General features: G+C 35.2%; 1 protein-coding gene across 4 annotated transcripts in view; it reads left to right on the plus strand.

Moving 5' to 3' along the window:
* The window catches only part of IQCB1 (IQ motif containing B1), a 55841-nt gene that overhangs the window by 22270 nt on the left and 12165 nt on the right, over positions 1-21406 (plus strand). For all 4 annotated transcript variants that reach the window (XM_004745486.3, XM_004745485.3, XM_004745484.3 and 1 more), the window contains 5 exons: positions 640-749; positions 1400-1509; positions 13124-13266; positions 14928-15076; positions 21011-21142. In XM_004745486.3, the coding sequence (XP_004745543.1) occupies positions 640-749; positions 1400-1509; positions 13124-13266; positions 14928-15076; positions 21011-21142 (644 nt within the window). The remainder of the gene's footprint in view (positions 1-639; positions 750-1399; positions 1510-13123; positions 13267-14927; positions 15077-21010; positions 21143-21406) is intronic.

Here is a 21406-nt window from a genome sequence, read left to right on the forward strand (position 1 = left end):
TTTAGCAATAATTTTAAGAATGACTAATAATAACCTGTTTAAATGCTTCCACAGTGTAGGCATTTGCTCAGTATGTTATTATCTTTTAAAAAATGTTTCAGTTTAAGATATTTATTTTCAAACAGGGAAAAAATTATCTCCACTCTTTGACTTAAAACAGTGATTCCAGGGGTGCCGGGGTGGCTCAGTCATTGAGCCTCTGCCTTTGGCTCAGGTTATGATCCCAGGGTCCTGGGGTCAAGCCCTGCCTCAGGCTCTCTACTCAGCGGGAAACCTGCTTCTACCTCTCCTGCTCCCCTTGATTCTGTTCCCTCTCTCACTGTCTCTATCTCTCTGTCAAATGAATAAATAGAATCTTTAAAAAAAACACAAATGGTTCCACTTACCTTTTTTTAATTTAAAGATGCTGAATAGGTTTTTGCCTCAGATCCTACATGTGGGCACATAAAAACTCTTAGGATGGAGAAATATCCTAAAGACCTCAATCTAGAAGTCTTTGAGAAAAGGAAAGTCATGTGATTAATTTTGCTGTAATATTCATTTGTTTCTAAATCAGACTTTATAACCTCTAATTAATACTGATTAGATAACAAATCATATTTTATTATTAACTGTTATACCTTTGTTACTCCATTTCAGGACTCAGAAGTCTTCTAAATAAATATGAACCTGGGACAGAGTTCAGTCAAGAACTTGGACAGCTCATTGCCCTTTTAACCCCTAAGGTCTATCAGGAAGTAGAAGAACAGGTAATAAACTATAAAAATAATTTGCATATATGCTAACATTTCAGTAAACATTTTAGTTTGAAAATACTGGAGACTGGTAGCCTCTTGAATCTTTTATTTGCTGTCTCTTCCTCTTTCTTTATTTATCTCCCCTCAACATTCAGACCAGTCATAGTTTGATCGGGGAAGGGGTTTTTATAGAACCAAGTTTTTAACCGTAGAGCCCTTTTTTCCATCCTGTTCAGAGTTCTTCATCCCCTTGAATGCTTGAATAAGTGAGACCCAGCATGAGAAGTCAAACAAAGAGGGTGAAGCATTAAATAAGCAGAGCTATAAAATCCTGATAAAAGGAGTGGAAGGGATATTAAGGAGAATTCAGAGCTAATCAAACTATCTTTAACCCATTGAGCCACCCAGGTGCCCCTAATCAAACTATCTTGAATACATTTTAGATACTGTCTGAGAGCCTAATGTATCTCCTTTGGGAGATCAAGTTTAATATTCTTAGACATTACCTGTCCTAGACCTATGAAATTGTTGTCTCTTGCCCAGTTTATTAGAGATAGAGATTAATACTTGTGCATTATTTTAAGTTGATATTTTAGGTTGTTGACTTCTAAAAAAGACTATCGTGGAGATGCCTCTAAATTAATTCTGGCCTTTAATTTCAGAAACTACATCAAGCAGCTTGCTTGATTCAAGCTTATTGGAAGGGTTTCCAAACTAGAAAGAGATTAAAGAAGCTTCCATCTGCTGTGATTACTTTGCAGAGGAGTTTCAGGTAAAAAGTTTTGGTGAAAGGAATCATGATCTCAGAGTATAGCTGTATCTTATTATAGTATTACAGAGTAAAAACTTAGGATGTTTTTCCCCCCAATTTTCTAATATGTTTCTCTTAATCTTTTTTTAATTGAAGTGTAGTTCACATACAATATTATGTGTCAGTTGTAAAACAGTGATTCAACATTTATATACATTGTGAAATGACTATCACATCAGGATAAGTCTAGTTATCAACTGTCAGCACACAAATATATTACAGTATTTTTTACTCTATTCCCTATGCTTTGCTTTACATCCTGTGACTTAACTTATTTCACAACTGGAAGTTTGTACTTCTTTTCACCTATTTTATTCACACCCCTACTCTTCTCCCCTCTAGCAACCATGAGCAGGAGGGGCAGAGGAAGAGGGATGTCAAGCAGATTCCATGTTGAGTGTGGAGCCTGACGCAGGGCTCAATCTCATAACCGTGAGATCACGACCTGAACCAAAACCAAGAGTCAGAAGCTTAACCAACTGCACCACCCACATCCCCCTTTGTTTCTCCATATAAATGTAGAATCATATGGCATTTGGTTTTCTCTGATTTAATTTCACTTAGCATAATTCCCTCTAGGTCCATCCATGTTACCACAAATGGTAAGATTTCATTCTTTTTTTATGGCTGAGTAACATTCCATTTTATTTATATACTACATCTTCTTTATCCATCTATTGATGGACACTTAGGTTGCTTCCATATCTTGGCTATTATAAATAATGCTGGAGTGGAGATGGTGTGCATATATCTTTTTGAATTAGTATTTTCATTTTCTTTGGATAAATATACATAAATGGATTTGCTGGATTGTAAGGTATTTCTATTTTTAATTTTTTTAGGAACTTCCACTCTGTTTTCCATAGTGGCTACACCAAATTACATTTTCACCAGCATTGAACTTGGGTTGCCTTTTTTTTCCACATCCTTGCCAAAGTTTTTTATTTCTTGTCTTTTTATATTAGCTGTTCTGACAGGTGTGAGGTGGTAACTCATTGTGGTTTTGATTTGCATTTCCCTTGATGATGAGAGATGGTGAACATTTTTTTCATCTGTCTGTTGGCCAGCTGTATATGCTCCTTGGAAAAATGTGTATTCAGGTTCTCTACCCATTTTTTAATTGAACTGTTTGTGGATCATCTTTGGTGTTGAGTTCTAAGAGTTCTTTATATATTTTGGATATTAACCTCTTACGGGAGATAGCATTTGCAGATATCTTTCCTATTCTGTAGCTTGCCTTTTTGTTTTGTGGATATTATATTACTGTGTATAAAAGCTTTTTAGTTTGACATACACCTGGTAGTTTATTTTTGCTTTTGTTGTCATGTCTGAGGAGACAGATCCAAAAAGTCTTGCTAAGACTGATATCTAAGTTTACTGCCAGTAAACTGCCAGTTTTGTTTTAGGAGTTTGGGGTTTCATGTCTTACATTTAGGTCTTTAATCCATTTGGAGTTTATTTTTGTGTATAAAAAGTGGTCCAGTTTATTCATTTGCATGTCCAATTTTCCCAACATCATTTGTTGAAGAGACTATCATTGTATATTCTTGCCTCCTTTGTCATAGATTATTGAACATATGTAGGTATATTTCTGGGCTTTATATTCTGTTCCACTGGTCTAAATATATTTGAGCCAACACCATACTGTTTGGATTATTATAGTTTTATAGTATAGTTTGAAATCTGGGAATGTGATACCTCCAGCTTTGTTCTTTCTCAAGATTGGTTTGGCTATTCAAAGTCTTATGTGGTTCCATACAAGTTTTAGGATTCATTTGTACTAGTTCTATTAAAAACGCCAATGTAGATTGAGACTACATTGAATCTGTAGGTTACTTTGAGTAGTATGGATATTTTAACAATATTAAATCTTCAAATCCATGAGCACAATATATCTTTTCACTTATTTGTGTCATCTTTGATTTCTTTCATCAGTGTCTCAAAGTTTTCAGAGTACAGGTCTTTCACTTCCTTGTTTAAATATATTCCTGTATTTTATTCTCTTGGTATGATTGTAAATGGGATTGTTTTCTTAATTTCTCTTTCTGCTACTTCATTATTAGTATATAGAAATACCAACAGATTTCTATCAATTTTATATCCTGCAAATTTACTGAAATTTATTTATTTATTTATTATTTATTTATTTATTTATTATTTATTTATTTATTCTAATAGCTTTTTGGTAGAATCTTTAGGTTTTTCTAACTGGGTGTAATATGCAACTGATGAATTATTGAACATTACATCTGAAACTGATGATGTACTATATGTTGGCTAATTGAATTTGAATTTAAATTTTAAAAACTTCAGGGTTTTCTATATATAGTATTATATTATGAGGAAACAGTGATAGTTTATTTCTTCCTTTCCATTTTAGATGCCTCTTATTTCTTTTTCTTATTTAATTGCTGTGACTAGGATTTCCAGAACCATATTGAATAAACTGGCAAGAGTGGACATCAGTGTTTTGTCCTGATCATGGAGGAGAAACTCTCAGTTTTTCACCATTGAATATGATGTTAGCTATGGGTTTGTCAGATATACCCTGTATTATTTAGAGATATCTTCCACCTATACATACTTTATTGAGAGTTTTTACCATAAATGACTGTTGAATTTTGCCATTTGCTTTTATTTGTGAATATTGAACCATCCTTGTATCCCTGGAATAAATCCCACTTGATCGTGGGATATGATTCTTTTAACGTATTGTTGAATTCATTTTGCTAGTATTCTGTTGAGGAATTTTGCATCTATGTTTATCAGGGTTATTGGCCTGTATTTTCTTTTTTTTGTAGTGTTTTTGTTTTTGATACCAAAGTAATGCTGACCTTGTAGAATGAATTTGGAAGTATTCCTTTCTCTTAAATTTTTTAGAGTAGTTTGAGAAGAGTAGGTATTAACTCTAAATGTTTGGTAGAATTCACGTGGGAACCCACTGATCCTGGACTTTTGTTTGTCAAGAGCTTTTTGATTACTCATTAATATAATTATTAGTAATTGGTGTGTTAAGATTTTGTTTCTTCCTGACTCATTCTTGTAAGATTGCATATTTCATTTCTTCTAGGTTGTCCAATTTGTTGGCATATAATTTTTCATAGTAGTCTCTTATAATCCTATGTATTTCTGTGGTGTTAGTTTTAACCTCTCTTTCATCTTTAATTTTATTTATTTAGGCGTCTCTCTTTTTTTCCTTGATGAATTTGGCTAAAGGTTGATTAATTTAGTTTATATTTTCAGAGAAGCAGTTTTTAGTTTCATTGATCTTTTCTAATTTTTTTACTCTTTTATTTATTTCAGCTCTTGTCTTTAGAATATTTTCTTCAATTAACTGTGGGCTTTGTTTTTCTTTTTCTAATTCTTTTAGGTATAAGATTACATGATTGTACATTTTTCTTATTTTCTGAGGTAGGCATATATTGCTCTAAACTTTCTTCTTGGAACTCCTTTTGCTGCAACCCATAGATTTTGGAATGTTCTGTTTCCATTTTTATTTGTGTTAATTTTTAATTTACTCTTTGATTTCTTTGTTGACCCACTGGTTATTTTATAGCATGTTGTTTAGCCTCCATATGTTTGTGTTTTTTCTGTTGTGTTTTTTTTTCTTATAATTGACTTCTATTTTTTTACCAGTGTAGTTGGAAAGATGTTTGATATGGTTTCAGTCTTAAATTTATTGAGATTTGTTTTGTGGTCTAACATGTGAGCTATTCTCAAGAATATTCCATGTGCAATTGAAAATAATATGTAGTTTGCTGTTTGGGGATGGAATGATCTGTATATATGTTAAATCCCTCTAATGTGTTGTTTAAGTTCACTTTTTCCTTATTGATTTTCTGTCTGGATGATCTATTCATTGGCATAAGTGGGTTATTGATGTCCCTGCTCTTGCATTACTGTCATTTACTCCCTTTACATTTATTAGGGATATATACTTGCTTTATATATTTAGTTGCTTCTACATTGGGTGCTTATATGTATTTACAACTGTTATATCCTCTTGTATTGATTTCTTCATCATTATGTAATGCCCTTATTTGTCACATTATGGGCTTTCACATAAAGTTTATTTTGTCTGATATATGTATTGCTACTCCACCTTTCTTTTCACTTCATTTGCATGGAGTATCTTTTTTCCATCCCTTTATTTTCAGCTTGTGTGTGTCTTTAGGTCTGAAGTGAGTCTCATGGGCAGCATGTAGATGGGTGTTGGCTTTTTATCCATTCTGTTCTCTGTCTTTTTTTGAGCATTTAGTCCATTTACATTTCATGTATTTATGACAGGTAGGTACTTATTGCCATTTTGTTACTATTTCCTAGTTTTTATAGTTCTGTTTTTTCTTTTTTCTGTGATTTGATGACTTTCCTTACTGTTATGGTTGGCTGTCTTTTTATTTGTTGTGTACCTATTACAGATTTTGGGTTTGTGGTTACCATGAAGTTCCTATATAACACTCTAATTATGGTGGTCTATATTAAGTTAATGGTCAACATGAGTTTGAATACATTCTGAAACACTCCCTATCACCATGGGGTTTTTTTTTGTTTTTGATGTCATATTTTGCCCCATAACTAATTATTGTAGGTACAGTTCACTTCATTGCTTTTTATTTTTAAGATTATTTATTTGACAGAGAGAGTGAGCGAGAGAGAGAGAACACAAGCAGGGGGCGTGGGATAGAGAGGAGCAGGCTTCCCACGCAGCGGGGAGCCTGATGTGGGGCTCGATCCCAGGACCCTGGGATCATGACCTGCACCGAAGACAGATGCTTAATGACTGAGCCACCCAGGCACCCCTGCTTTTGTCTTCTAAACTTCATACTAGCTTTATTTTTTTTTTTAAGATTTTATTTATTTATTTGACAGAGATTACAAGTAGGCAGAGAGGCAGGCAGAGAGAGAGGAGGGGAAACAGGCTCTCTGCTGAGCAGAGATCCCAATGCAGGGCTGGATCCCAGGACCCTGGGTTCATGACCTGAGCCGAAGGCAGAGGCTTTAACCCACTGAGCTACCCAGGCATCCCTCAGCTACTATTTCTTCAGATAAGTTTTCTACCCCTTGCTCTGACCCTACTCCTTCTGAGACCCGTAATATACAAATATACACTTGATGTTGTCCCAGAAGTCCTTTAAATTATTCTAATTTTTTCAAGTTCTTCATTCATTTTGCTATTAAGCTTGGGTAATTTCCACTACACAATCTTCCAGATTGCTGATTGGTTCTTCTGCATTACCTAATCTGCCTTTGATTTCCTTCTAGTTTACTTTTCATTTCATTTATTGTATTCTTTAGCTCTAATTGGTTCTGTTTTTTTTTTTTTATTTTATTTGTCTTTGTAGAAGTTCTGTGTTTATCCATTCTTATCCCAAGTTTAGTGAGCATTTTTATGACCATTACATTGACTTCTTTATATGTTAGATTGTTCATCTCCATTTCATATGGTTCTTCTAAAGAGTTTTCTTTTTCTTTCATTTGGGCCATATTCCTCTGTATCCTCATTTGTCTGACTTACTGTATTTGCTTCTATGTATTAGGTCGATCAATTCCTGGTCTTGAAAGGGTAGCCTTATATAGAAGGCACTCTAGAAGGCCCAGAAGCACAGTCCTCATCAGGTCACCAGAACCAGGTGTTGCAGGGGTATTCCCTTTATGGGTTCCATTCTCTCACCTTTTATGATTGGGCTACAACTCTTGTGGGCACATTGCAGGTGGGGCTGCCTGCAGCTCCCCCTGGCAGCCAATTTGGATGGGTGCTGATCCAGGCCAGTGCTTCTACTGAATGCAGTGAATGTCAGAAATGGAACATACCAGTACTACCATTCCCAGAGAAAGTCCCTATAGATCCTGGCCCTCCAGCACACAGCCTAAAATCAGTCAGTAAATTTCCTTTACATATGGCTAGGGACTTTTTAAAATTCTGCTTTTGTGCTGGTTCTCAGAGCAATTAAGTTTGAGCCTGGGACCTTTTAAGAACAGAGTCTTGATTTCGTATAGCCTACCTACTGTCCCAGAATTAAGCCCCACTGATTTTCAAAGCTGGACATTATGGGCACTTCTTCAGGTGCATGTCCTAGGGCAGGGTTGTCTGATGTGGAGTTTGTGTCTGTGGTATCTCTCCCCAGAGGTTTAACAATTGAACCACCCAGGTGCTCCCCCCTCTTTTTTTTTCCAGTTTTACTAATAACTTTACTTAAATAAGACATAGAAACTTCTGTACTAAGAAAATATAAAACAAAAGCCACACATTTCCTTGTGTAAAGCTATATTTTATGGTAACTAGAATAGTTAGAACACAGTTTGTCATTTATTTATTTGAAGTGGACCAAAAATGAAGTACTAAAGACATTGCCCAATTTTTTATATGACTGACCCATCCAGATTCTTAGAGCAATGAAAAGAATAAAACACACACATATACACACACATGCCCACAAATAAATGACTTAGCTCCTCGCCATTTAGGATGAAATAGAGCTATCTCAGAGGTGATTTTTTTCATGCAGCCTTAAACTTAAAGCTAAATTTTCATTCACAAAGTGAAACTTGCATATTTCAGAAGTCAGTTTTTTAAGAGAACTAAAACTAGTCTTTTAATAACTGTAATAACTGCAGCTGTATTTTTCAGTTATAAAAATATTTTAAGGGGCTCCTGGGTGGCTCAGTGGGTTAAAGCCTCTGCCTTTGGCTCAGGTCACAATCCGAGTCCTTGGGATCTAGCCCCACGTCGGGATCTCTGCTCAGCAGGGAGCCTGCTTCCTCCTTTCTCTCTGCCTGCCTGTCTGCCTGCTTGTGATCTCTGTCTGTCAAATAAATAAATAAAAGCTTAAAAAAAAATATTTTAGGGGCACCTGGGTGGCTCAGTGGGTTGATGCCTCTGCCTTCAGCTCAGGTCATGATCCCAAGGTCCTGGGATCGAGCCCCGAGTCAGGCTTCTCTGCTCTGTGGGGAGCCTGTTTCCTTCTCTCTCTGCCTGCCTCTCTGCCTACTTGTGATCTGTCAAATAAATAAATAAAATATTTTTTTTAAAAAATTTAATATAGTAAACTAAAATTTAGATTTAAGTCATTGATGAAAGTTTCCTTTAGAGAAGTTAGATTATTAATATGGGGCATGAGTTTTGTTGTTTTGTTTTGTTTTTTAAAACAAGCGTTTTTAAGATATATTTCAATTGCCTAATATATGCCAGAGGCAATGCTGGGTATTGGGAGAGTTAGAAAGACTAAATTTTGTATCCTCCCTCACCAACTTTGGACTGAATGACTGGGGACAAGATGCCTAACTTCTCTGTGCCTTAAATTTCCCATCTATTTAATGGGGATAATTGTCTGTGTTCCTCCCAAGATTAAAATAATATAAAGGGTTTTGGGGTTTTTTTTAGCATATTACCTGGAACTTAGAAAAGATGACAGTGGGGAAAATGCATCTGGCAAGTTTTTTGCCTTTGAGGGTTTACAAATCTAGTTAGACAAATAGATACGTTAAATAAATTGTACTTGTGAGAGGCAGTTATAATCCATTACAGCATTGCTCAAAGTTCACTGTGTATCCTACAATGTATTTATTTAAAAACATGTTTAAAAGGATTTCTTGGTCAAATAAATTTGGGAAATGATGAATACTTAGAGAGTCACAATGTATATTATTCTTTTAAAAAATCTGAGATGTTCTTTGTATAGCCCTGCCTTCTGTGGTGAAGGTAGAGGGTTTATTACTTAACGGATTCTACTTGCTTTCATTCTCAGCTATCTGTCATCTTTACATTTAAAGGTACCCCTCTACCATGGATTCAGACATTTAATGTTTAGTCTCACTATAGTTGTCAAATTTGCCAGTCTGCTTTGTCTTGTAATATTAAAATCTGTATTTAAAAATATCCCAGGATTATGGATTTTTGTCCACTTAGAAGTATATCTATGGAGTCTAATTAATGTTCCATTATTTTAAAATAGAAATTCTATTACTTTATGTAATAAAATCAGTCCAGTTATAAATATTTCCATTAAAATTATTTTCCATTAATTTTTTAAAAGATTTTATTTATTTATTTGATAGACAGAGATCACAAATAGGCAGAGAGAGAGGGGGAAAGCAGACTCCCTGCTGAGCAGAGACCCAGATGCAGGGCTCAATCCCACAACCCTGAGCTAAAGGCAGAGGCTTAAACCCACTGAGGCACCCAGGTGCCGCTTCCATTAAATTTTAGCTGTGAAGCCAAAATTATTTAAATATCACATTATAATTAGTTTGTTTTTTCCAGGATTTTGAGTTTGAAGTTTTAGGGCAGATTGAAGTATAGATTTAGCTTTGGGTTCTCTTTATTAATTCATTAGTTTTTTTAATTTCAAGTTTGCTCAGGCTTTACCACCTTTTCTAGTTGAAATAGTTTATGCAAATTTTTCTTGTTTCCTTTATAACTTGGCTTTCTGCAAAGGTTATTTCTGTCTTTTTGTGGTCAGGTCGTTATCTCAGAGTAATTTTTCCCTCCCCTGTTTTTTTGGGGGGGGGGCGGTGTGGGTAGGAACTACCCACCACTCATAATTATGGGCCCAGGTTCTTCAGAGCTTTTTAAATTCCAGCAAGAGGCACTCTTATATAGTCACACCTTTACTAATGCACTTTCTGGGGGGTTTCTTTTTTTATTTTTTATGATGCTTAAGATGCCTTTTGAGCTGCCTTTTTTTTTTTTTTTAACCCAAAGTATGGTTAGATTAGTTTCAGGTATACAGCATAATGATTCGATGATTTTATACTTATGCTATGCTCACCACAAATATAGCTACTTTACTGTCGCTATGTAATGAATGCTATTACAATACTGTATTCCCTGTGCTACACCTTTCATTCCCCATTACTTGCTCATGATATAACTAGAAGTCTGTACTTTCCACTCCCTTTCACCCATTTTGCCCATCTTCTCACCACTCGGGGGGTTCTTTTTTACTGAATCATTTTTTTATGGTCAGAAACTTTATTTTCTGGTATGTGCCAACCAAGGTCTAACAGCTATACCAATTACCTTTGGGAAACCTCACAACTACCTCCCTTTATCATAGGGCTGATATTTTGGTGTCTTAATTGTACTTGTTTCATTTTGTAGGGGCAGAAAAAAATTTTCCCTCTACCATATTTTAGGTTCACTCCCTGGAAATTAGACTGACAAAAAAAAGGGGGAAAAACAATTAACAAAACACAAATGGTTTATTAATGTGTGCAGTGCACATGATGCAGAAGAAACCTCACACAATGAGTACCTCAAATGACTAGATAGAACTTGGGCTTTTATAGCATCTTAACAAAGAATAATACATTTGTAAAGAAGTGACAGATAAAAAGAAAAGGATTTTTGACTTCCAAAATCAGGAAATGATGGAAAGTAAATATATTTGGGAAACTAATGAGATTTGTGAGTTATTTGTCTAGGTCCATCTTGGCACCAGCTTTCCATCTTCTTCATGGCCTTGAGAAGGGGCATTTATGGCAGTCTTCATTTCTGAGACATTTCTGCTCTTGTCCAATAAGGACAGCTCTGGAAAGGCTCTTTCTACATTTGGATACTCATTTGCCTCCAGCTCAAATTAATCTTTATGCCAGAGTGACATATTCTGTTACACTTCAGCTTCTCCTTGAAATTGAGCTTCTGAAGGGCAGGCTATGTTTCTTCTCTGTTTCCCTGAGTCACAGTACTAAGCAGGCAACAGTCACTCAGATAAATGTTTGTTGAGCTAATGAATAGAGCCTGTCAACTCTTTTGGTAGTCAATTCATATAGTACTTCCCCAGTTCATACTTACTATTCTCCAACAAAGGAATTCCTAGAGACTTTCTGATGTCTTGGTAGTAGATAGTTTTGTCAACTCCCTCTTTGATGGTAAAGATTCATCTGATCACTCATTTCCTTTTCTGAAATGCTCACAGATGCTAGATGGTCAAATGCCTAGTCTTTCTTAGAAAGAGACCATTTAATGAATGCTTTTTTAATTTTGTAGTGATTAAAGAAACTCTTTAACTAGAACTACAGAATACCTAACTACTAAAATATTCCTAAATGGGGGGGGAAACATTCTAATTCAAAATCACATTAATTCCTAATAAATGTTTTCAAACATGAAATTAAAGCATGTGACTCCAGGAACACACATATTTATGATTTATAGTCCTTTCAATCTCTGAATCTCACTTTTCTACTGTATTTCTGTTTGCATTTACTTCTGCCTGCATGCTCCATAGTCCTTTAATTTTTGCCATATTTTATAGCCTGCATTTTTCCCAGACCCAGTTTTCTGACAGATTGTGTCTTAGCAATACACTTTCAATGATTACTATGTTTCTTATGTTAATTGTAAATTTAAAATAATGATAATGCAATATTAGACATTATAATCTATAACCAATTAGGTAATTTAAAAGGAAATTTTGTTTTAGGGCAACTGTTCTGTTTTACCCTCTGTAGGTAGGTAAAGGTTAAAACATCCTAATCTATGTGCTCTATACAACTCAGAATTTTGCAAGGAAAGTTCTATAGGAGAGGCAGGTTTCCATCAGCCTTCTTTGAGAATATAAAGGCCCCTTACTTCATTTCCAACTCTTTGGAAGAGGAAGAGAAACTTAGAAACTATATGGCTAGCCCTATATCCTCTCTAGAACCTCTTCTCCTTTTGTCACACATACACTTTGAGGTCTCCTCTACCTTTCTGTAATGGGGTAAGAAAGATATTTTCTATAACTGTACCGTTTTGAAGTCTACCTATCTGCAAAGATATGGCCAAGTTCCTCATTTGTTGGCAATTTAATTCTGGGTAAAGGAATCTGAGAGCAAATGCTCTTGAGTGAGACACAAGCAAATTAAGTCTATAGAACTAAAATAAATAATATATTCTTCTCTTTTCTTCTTATCCTTTTTGGTTTCTTTTTCTGTGGGTATCTGAAAGCATTTTGAGTATATTCACTATAGACTAATACTTGTGATTTCCTTACATAGTAATATAGGAAGTAGGTAGAAATGGCTAAGGAGAAATTTTTGTTGAATAAGAGTAGGTAATATACAAATGCCAGTTAAATAATTTTTTGTGGCCACATGAAAATTTTCATAATTAGTTCTAATTATGAAATAATTAATAGTTATTAGTCCATAACTGAGAAATAGGTAGACATGAAGAAGAAAGAAATCATTCATAATCATTCTATGCAACAAAAATCACTGTTGAAATTTTACTATTTTTGACCATTTATTTTTTTATGTATATGATACGTATTTTAACACACTTTGGATATCTTCTATATCCTGATTTTATTGTCACTTGATATTAGATTTGGGTATTTTCCCAGTTTGCTAAATATTTTTTGAAATTTTTCTTTTTTATGGTTCATAGAATCCTGTCCAGTGAATGAATCAATAATTTATTTATCCATTTCCCTATTGTGGGGCATACAGTTTGTTTTCAGCTTGTTACTGTTGTAACAAGTCTACATGTATATAATTACTAGTGAGGTTAAACGTCTTTTCATATACTTCTTGAGTGGGTATGTCATTTATGAAAAAATTGTGTATAAGGTACTTAATGTTTCTATCACAGATCTAAACGAACCAAGATGTTACTCAAGATAAATAAGCAGAAAGAAGAAGAGCACCGCAGATTACAGTTGCAGCTTCAAAGACAGAGAGCCATGAGATTGTCCCGAGAATTACGGCTGCGTATGCTTGAAATAGTTCATCCAGGTGAGTGGCAATGTCAATTTTAGAAGTGTAAAAATGCTTAAAGTATTTTAATGAACCAGATTTCCCACTACCTGATGGTTTTTTGTTTTTTGTTTTTTTTTTTAATTTGGGCCTTTTCCCTGTTTCTCCCTTCTCAGGTAAATGTTATTAAATCTCGAGTCAAAAAAAAAGTTATTTTTTATTAAGGCCTATTAAGTTGATGATGAGCAGTCTTTCCACTAGTTTTCTAATCTTTCAGATAAATTAGTAAAACATAGAAATACATGCTTTCAGAAACATAAAGAATCCCTGTGATCTTAAGGAATTAGAATATTGCTACATTCTGGAATCAGATCTGTACTGATACCCCAGTATAAACCTTGTGACATCTTGCTACTTTTGATACACTAAACTGAAATTAATATTATAGTCTAGGAATCTGAATGGTTTGAAGATTTTTCTTTTTGTTCTTTCCCTTCCCCTCCTATCACCCATCCTGAGTGTTCTTACCTAACCTCTTGTTTCTTTTTTTCCCTTAAATATAGATGTTTCTCAGGGTTCCATCTTGACCTCTCTCATGTTACTCTTCCTCTGGTATCCTATCCATAACTTAGCTTCACCTACCAACTGAGTGCTTAACACACTCAAATCTTGTTTGCATCTTCACCTTCCCAAGCTCTAAACCAGCACTTCCTTTTTTTTTTTTTTTTTTTTAAGATTTTATTTATTTATTTGAGAGAGAGAAAGTACACATTAGCATACTAGTAGAAGGGAGGGGTAGAGGAAGAGGGAGAAGCAGACTGCCTGGTGAGCAGGGAGGCCAATATGGGGCTGTCTCCCAAGACCCTGGGATCATGACCTCAGCCAAAGGCAGACACTTAACCAACTGAACCACCTAGGCGCCCCTAAACCAGCACTTTTTACAAAATGAAATGTTTTTTATCCGCACTGCCAAATATGGTTCCTACTGGCTAGACATGACTGGCTAGTACTTGAAATGTGGCTCGTACACACAAGTGCATGAGTTTTTAATTTTACTTTATTTAAATTAAAGTAACCATTTGTAGTTAGTGTTTACTATTGGATAGCTTTACTTAGATATCCACAGGCATCCCCCAAACTAGTCATTACCCACCCACCCCCCATTTCTTCTCCCTGAATTTCCCATCTCAGGTAGTAGCACTAGCAATATACTCAGTTTCCCATCTGTGAGACATCCTAGAATTTTCTCTCTCACATTCAGTACCTCTCAGAAAGTAAAAAGAAAGTCACCTGTAGTCATCTGTAGACATAAGAGAAATTTGGAAGTACACAGTAGTTAACATACATGCATCTTATCTTTCCCTCTGGTGGTATGAATTGAATTCCTAACCATGTGCTTGTGATTCTTTTTTCTGAATATTCTTGCTATTGGATTTTTAACCCTTTCTCATTCCTTTGCCACAAAAATTATATGAATCTTTTCTCCAAAGAACGTGCAAAATCTGGGAAAGCTTTTGGAGCTTTTTGTTTCTGCTATCTTAGAACCCTTGTAAAATAATAAACTTGGGGAAATTAATGAACAGTATTTAAAGAAACAAATAAAAACCCAAAAGATTATTGTTATTATCATTATCCTGCTTCCAGAACTTGAAAAAGCATAGCAGTTGAGTATGTTGTAATAGTGTCTGTCATCTCTTTAGGTCAGGTGGAAAAATATAATCGGGAAATAGAAGAGAAATCAGCATTGATTATCCAGAAACACTGGAGAGGGTACAGGGAAAGGAAAAATTTTCGCCAACAGAGGCCATCTCTCACGGAGTATAAAGCAGCTGTCATACTTCAGAGAGCAGTGAGTCTAATGTAGTAAAAAGATTACTGGATTAGAAGGCAAAAATATGGATTCAAACCTGACTTTGTATATACCTGCTGTAAAGTTGTGGTCTAATCACTTAGGTTTTTTGAGTCTTAGTTTCTTTCTCTGTAAAAGAACCTCCTTACCACTGGACTAACTGATTTAGATACTCAGTCCTGTACATCATTTATCATAGTACAGTGTTATTTGTTAATTTTTTTTTCTTTCTTTCTTGGGCTGTGACTGCCTCAGGGATAAGGAACTAGTCTAACCTAATGCTGTCAGCCCTCATCGTGTGCTTGTTGTATGATTGGATGTTTACCCTACCTTTTTACTCCGTTATGTAAATGTCATGACCCAATTTATGGGAAAGTACTTTGTAAATTGCAAAGCCCGTACCTGGATCACTATAATTCTTGAATTATAGAGTGGTGTTCTTAATAATTTTTCTGGGATTTAGTAATATTTATTGCCTTGTAAAAGCTTAGCACACAAGGCTACTAATTTCATTTAATGACCATCTGTTATTCCCTTATTCCTATTAACTTTCATATTGGGATTTCAGGTCCTATAGCATTTTAAGTCATTTATTGTTGAACTTTGAATTAATTTCAGTTTTTCACAATGATAGATTTTGAATAGTCTCTTTGTTAATTCTGTGATTAACATTTTACGAAGATTATTAAAAGCCATTCAAAATATAGGATAGAGTAAGTACTACAGGAATAGGAAGAGATTTGTCTGCTCCATTCTTCTTCCTTATGCTTTTTCTGGTAATGTCAGTCTATATGTGCAACAAACAGTCCTGTACCGTCATCAAGCCACAGCTATACCTGCATTTTACTCTCAGTTAAACAGGGCCATCTAAGGATTAACCCATGGATACCAGTGTTGGACATACTTCTTTTAGAGGAACCCTTGGGTCCTTTCTAATACCTTTATCTCATGGCTACGTTTGTTTTGTTGTTGTTGTTGTTTTTAAATTTTTTATTTCTTTTCAGTGTAACAGTATTCATTGTTTTTGTACCACACCCAGTGCTCCATGCAATCCGTGCCCTCCCTAATACCCACCACCTGGTTCCCCCAACTTCCCACCCCCCCCCGCCCCTTCAAAACCTTCAAGTTGTTATTGAGAGTTCATGGCTACGTTTCTTAGATTGGAATTACTACCTTGCCTATTTAGATATGCTCAAAATTTTATGAAAGGGTCCTCTACTCTCAAGTGAGATACCCCAGTTTGTCCACCATTCCTTAAACAAGCACAAAGGTCATTGTAGGAGGATATTTTAAGGCCATGAAGGCAAAGTTTTTTTGGCTTTCACACTTTTCTTTGGCATAAGAGGAAAAAGATTAGTCACATCTGTCTCATCTCTCTCCTACCCGAAAGGAAAATGGGTCTCCATTTTAAGTACCAAAAGGGATGGGTCAAGGTCATGTTTTTAGTGTTTGCAACTCACTGCTAAAAATAATGGTGAAGTCAAAGCAAAGCTAGCCAAAAATAGAAAGGTAAGAAGAAGATTCCTTTCAAAGAGGGAAAAGAGAAAGAAAAATTAATGAAGTATAGAGAGGGAAGAAAAATGAAAATAGTAGAAAAAATTGGAATGAGGCAATCAGTGGTCAGTAAATGACACATTTTGCTACATTTGAAGCATCCTTTTCTAAGACATACTATAGACCTGCATATAGACTGTGTCCAATACAGTACCCACTAACTGTAAGTGACTACTTGAATACTTGACAAAACTAGTCGAAATTGAAATGTACTGTAAGTGTGAAATGCCCACCACATTTTGAAGACTTAATATGGGAGTATGGAATACTTTATTATTAATTTTTACATTGAATACATGGTGAATAATTTACATGTATTTACATATATTGTGTTTTAATATATTTACCTAACCCAGTATATGCAAAATATTAATTTCACCTGTTTTTGCCTTTTTTATATGGCTACTAGGAAATTTAAAATTACACATGTGACTTCCATTATATTTCTTTTTTGCACTGCAGTTGATCTTGGTGAGAAAGAAAAAGGAATAATTCATTAGTTTCATTGAAAGTAGTAGGAATATCATTTCATTGAACTTGCCCCTTAGAAGGAACTGGTTTTTATTATTATTGGCAGGAAACTGGAACTGGAACAAAGACGAAAACTGTTGTTTACCTTTCTCCCTCCCTTATTTTGTGCAAAAGCCGAGGCTTTTTTTTTTCTTGTAGCTAGAAATTGAAAAAAAAAAACTGTGTAAACTTGCTAATTTCAAATTATATATCCTTAGCATAGACAACTTGGAGTTCTCTTTAGTGGCATAGTGTTGAAATTAGATTTGAAGAATTGGCTGCATTTTCCCTTTTAACGCTTCAGGATTTTCTTCTCTTGCTTTCTCATCTCTTAAGGTCAGAGGGAAAGTGATTGTTGCTGGTGTCCGGTCTCTAGGGCCAGAATGATGGCAATTCTTGCTACTTGATTATAGCAGAAAAGTATTATTGCATTATTATACATATCCATCATAGACCACAAAAACACTTAGTAAAACAAACCATTAACAGTTAAGAAAATAAAAAACGGGGAGAGGAATATAATTTTAGAGACTTCTGAAATGACAAAGAATGAAGAAAAGGCCCAGGTGGGCTTTTTTGATACAGCGACAAAGATTCCTCTGTTCTGGTACTTTAATTCTGAAGTTCCTAGCATAGCATGATAAGCCAAAGGTGGTGCTAAAAACAGGAGGTAGAGGAGAGAGAAAGAGAAGCAAGGAAGAAGAATCAAGTAAAGGGAAGAATGCAAGGAAAGGAGAGGGTCTCTCAACAGGAAGATGCAAGCACAGTTGAAGTCTTTAGTAACATACTAAAATAGGGGTATTAGGGAAATTTTATAAACTGAGTGAGAAGACCTCCAGCCCTGTTATTCCGCCCCCCCGGCCCCATAGGTCCCAGTGTGCTGTCAGCTAGGCTTATCTCCTGCAAACTGTAGGTTGAGAGTATTTTCTTTGAGAAATCTGAGAAGAATGTTACAAGTACACTCACAATGGGGTACTTCAAAGAAACTATTCAGTTCAATAGTTCTGTGTTGAAGTATTGTAGAAAAACCTTACCTATCTGCCCAGGATTTCTAAATACCTTAGAGCTTTTAAATATTAGCTCAAAGTATCATTGGATATCTGAGAAAAGCTGAGCCCAGAAGAAACAGAATAAAACTACTTGGTGGAAATAGAAACATGGCAGGGATGAGAAAACTTTTTATAAAATCTATTATTTCCTCGGAACTAAGAGAGGATAATGCATGAAACAAAACCAAGATGCTATATAAAAGGGAACAAATAGAATAAGCATTGGCAGAAGAAAAAAATGAAAGACGTAATAAAAGAATGAGGGGGGAAAAGTTTGGGAAATCCAGAGAGCAGGGCAAAAAGAAAAGATAACCAGTCCAGTTATTTGAGACAAGGGACATTCAAACATTTGAGACAGGGACAGAAAAAAACCTGAGAGGAAATCAAATAATTCAGGATTTCCCAGAACTGAATGTTATGAGTTTTAGGTTAAAAGGACTGGCTAAATGTTTAATGTAAGGATAGAAACACACCCACATTTTATTTTACATTACTATGAAATACACTGGTGACACATATACTTCTCAGTAGCAATACTGGAATCTAAAATGTATTGGGGTAAGGCTGTTACATATTTGAGGGAAAATGATTTCCAACTAGAATTCTACATGCAGCCACACCATTGGTTTAAGGTAAGGGTAGACTAAAGACATTTTCATGCATCACAAAGTCTTTAAAAAGAAAAAGTAACCTAAGAAAAAAGGACAGTGTGGAATATAGGAAAATGCAAAGGAAAGATGAAAAGTAGTCACCTAAATGCTGGTGAATAGGGATCTCAGGATGATACCTATGCATCAGGCATAAAGAAGAGTCAGTCCAGGACACCTGGGTGGCTCAGTGGGTTAAAGACTCTGCCTTCGGCTCAGGTCATGATCCCAGGGTCCTGGGATCAGGCCCCGCATCGGACTCTCTGCTCTGCAGGGAGCCTGCTTCCACCTCTCTCTCTATCTGCCTGCCTCTCTGCCTACTTGTGAGCTCTGTCAAATAAATAAATAAAATCTTTAAAAAAGAAGAAGAAGAAGAGTCAGTCCAGATTTGAGCAGGCCAGAATGCTCCAGAAGATGTATGTCTAAGAAAATAAATTTGATAGAATGCCTGATGTATTTTAATGTATTAAGCATTAGGATAGTTTAGATACAGAAGTGATAAGTGCATAGAAAAGTAAGCACAGGAAAACAGTCTTAGAGAAAATAAAAAATGTGCAAGAAAGGAAATGTAAATCATATGCTATATCCTGTAAATCAAAATTGAATGGCTTGTATATAGTCATAATTATGAAACACTGAACATTGATTTAACTAAATTTGTAATAATATTGAATGTTTGGGGATACTGAAAGTATGTGGGAGGGCATGTAGTGAAAGAGTCTTGTCTAACTTTCTTCATATAAGAAAGTCAATAGATAATACATATACCTGAAAAATGACAGAAAAGTAGATGGACAGAAACATCAAAAGAAAAACCTGAAAGAGTTAAAGTTGTTGTCTTTGAGGGAGGGGGCAGAGAACTCTGGGGTTTTTTTGGTAATACTTAAAAAACTGACACTTATTTTATTTAAAAAAAATTTTTTTTAAGATTTTACATATTTATTTGACAGAGAAAGAGAGACAGTGAGAGAGACAGCAGGGGGAGTGGGAGAGGGAGAAGCAGGCTTCCCGCTGAACAGGGAGCCTGATGTGGGACTCAATCCCAGGACCTTGGAATCATGACCTGAGTCGAAGGCAGCCGCTCAACCGACTGAGCCACCCAGGGGCCCCAAAAAACTGACACTTTAAACAATAGAATTACATCAATGAATTCTTTTCTGGAAAGCGCTGTATAGTAAAATATTTTACACTTTGTGAGCCATGTAGTCTATTGAAACTCTTCAGCTTTGTGGTTGTAGCACAAAGGAAACTAGGCAATACACAAGTGTGAAACATTAATATGTTATTTGTAGACACTGAATTTTGAATTTCATATAATTTTCACATATCACAGTATATTCCTTTTTGAACTTTTTAACCATATAAAAGTACAAAATCATTCTTAACACTCAAGCCATATAAAAATAGGCAGCAGGTTGAATTTGGTTGTGTACCATAATTTTCCAACCTCTTCCTTAAAGTGATGTGAAATATGACTTTGATGAAAATAAAAATTATAAGGAAGGGAGAAGAGTGAAAAACAATTGGCAGAATAATTTCAAATTTTCTCCAAATCTTGCCTGTTTCAAGACTTCTTTTATTAGGAGTTCTTTCTGAAAGACATGAGGAAGAACTATCAGAAACTACATTCATCAGTTGCCCATACTTTACAATTTTATAATATCTTCTCATTTACTAAGTTTTTTCTTAACATACTGTCCCTTGGATCCTCACACTTTTCTAATCTAAGTAGAATTGCAGTTTGTGTTTTCTCTAGACTTAGGAATCCATCCCGTGGAGATCAAGTGACTCAATCAAAATCATACACAGTTTATAAGAGACGAATATTGAGACAAGAACTTATTTCCAGTTTTTTTCTCTTTATTGCTTACTATACTATGCCCCAAATCATACAGTTTATAAGGAATTAGAATTGAGAGAACTCACTTCCTATTTTTTTCCCTCTTTTTTGCTTTCCATACAAACAATACATGAATATATCCTTGTAAAATATTAAAACACTACAAAAGAATATCATCAAAAAGTCATTGTCCTCCTTCACTCCTGTCGCAGTCCCATCCTTCTCCCTATGCACACTCAGAGTTAACAACTGTTATAATGTTGTTGCTATGTTGTAGAAGAAAATAGTTCTGTTAGCCAGGAATGAAAAATCACAAAACTTCTTTTTGCCCCAGACTCTTAAATTCCTAGAGAAGTGTCGTAAGAAAAAGAAGCTATTTGCTCCCTGGCAAGGACTTCAAGATCTCACTGATGCACGCAGAGTTGAACTGAAGCAAAAAGTGGATGACTATCTCAGAAGACATCCGGTATGTAGGCTTCTGTGCCATGATATCAGTATTATATTTTTCTAGTGCACGATATTCATGTGTTTGTGTGTTTCTGTTGATATAAAGTAATACAGTGGATTTACCGTAGAGTTAAGAGATTTGGAATCTTTTATAATTTTATGGGCCATAGTATAGTCAATAGGGAAGGAGAATGCTTCAAATTGGCTATTTCCTACAGTGTATCAGCAAGACATGGTCATTGCTTTTTTCCAATAGTATGTAAAACTACTGACTGTTTTGAAG

Source organism: Mustela putorius, unplaced genomic scaffold (assembly GCF_011764305.1).
Source record: "Mustela putorius furo isolate JIRA1106 unplaced genomic scaffold, ASM1176430v1.1 tig00003834_pilon_pilon_pilon, whole genome shotgun sequence".
In the NCBI taxonomy this organism is placed as follows: Eukaryota; Metazoa; Chordata; class Mammalia; order Carnivora; family Mustelidae; genus Mustela; species Mustela putorius.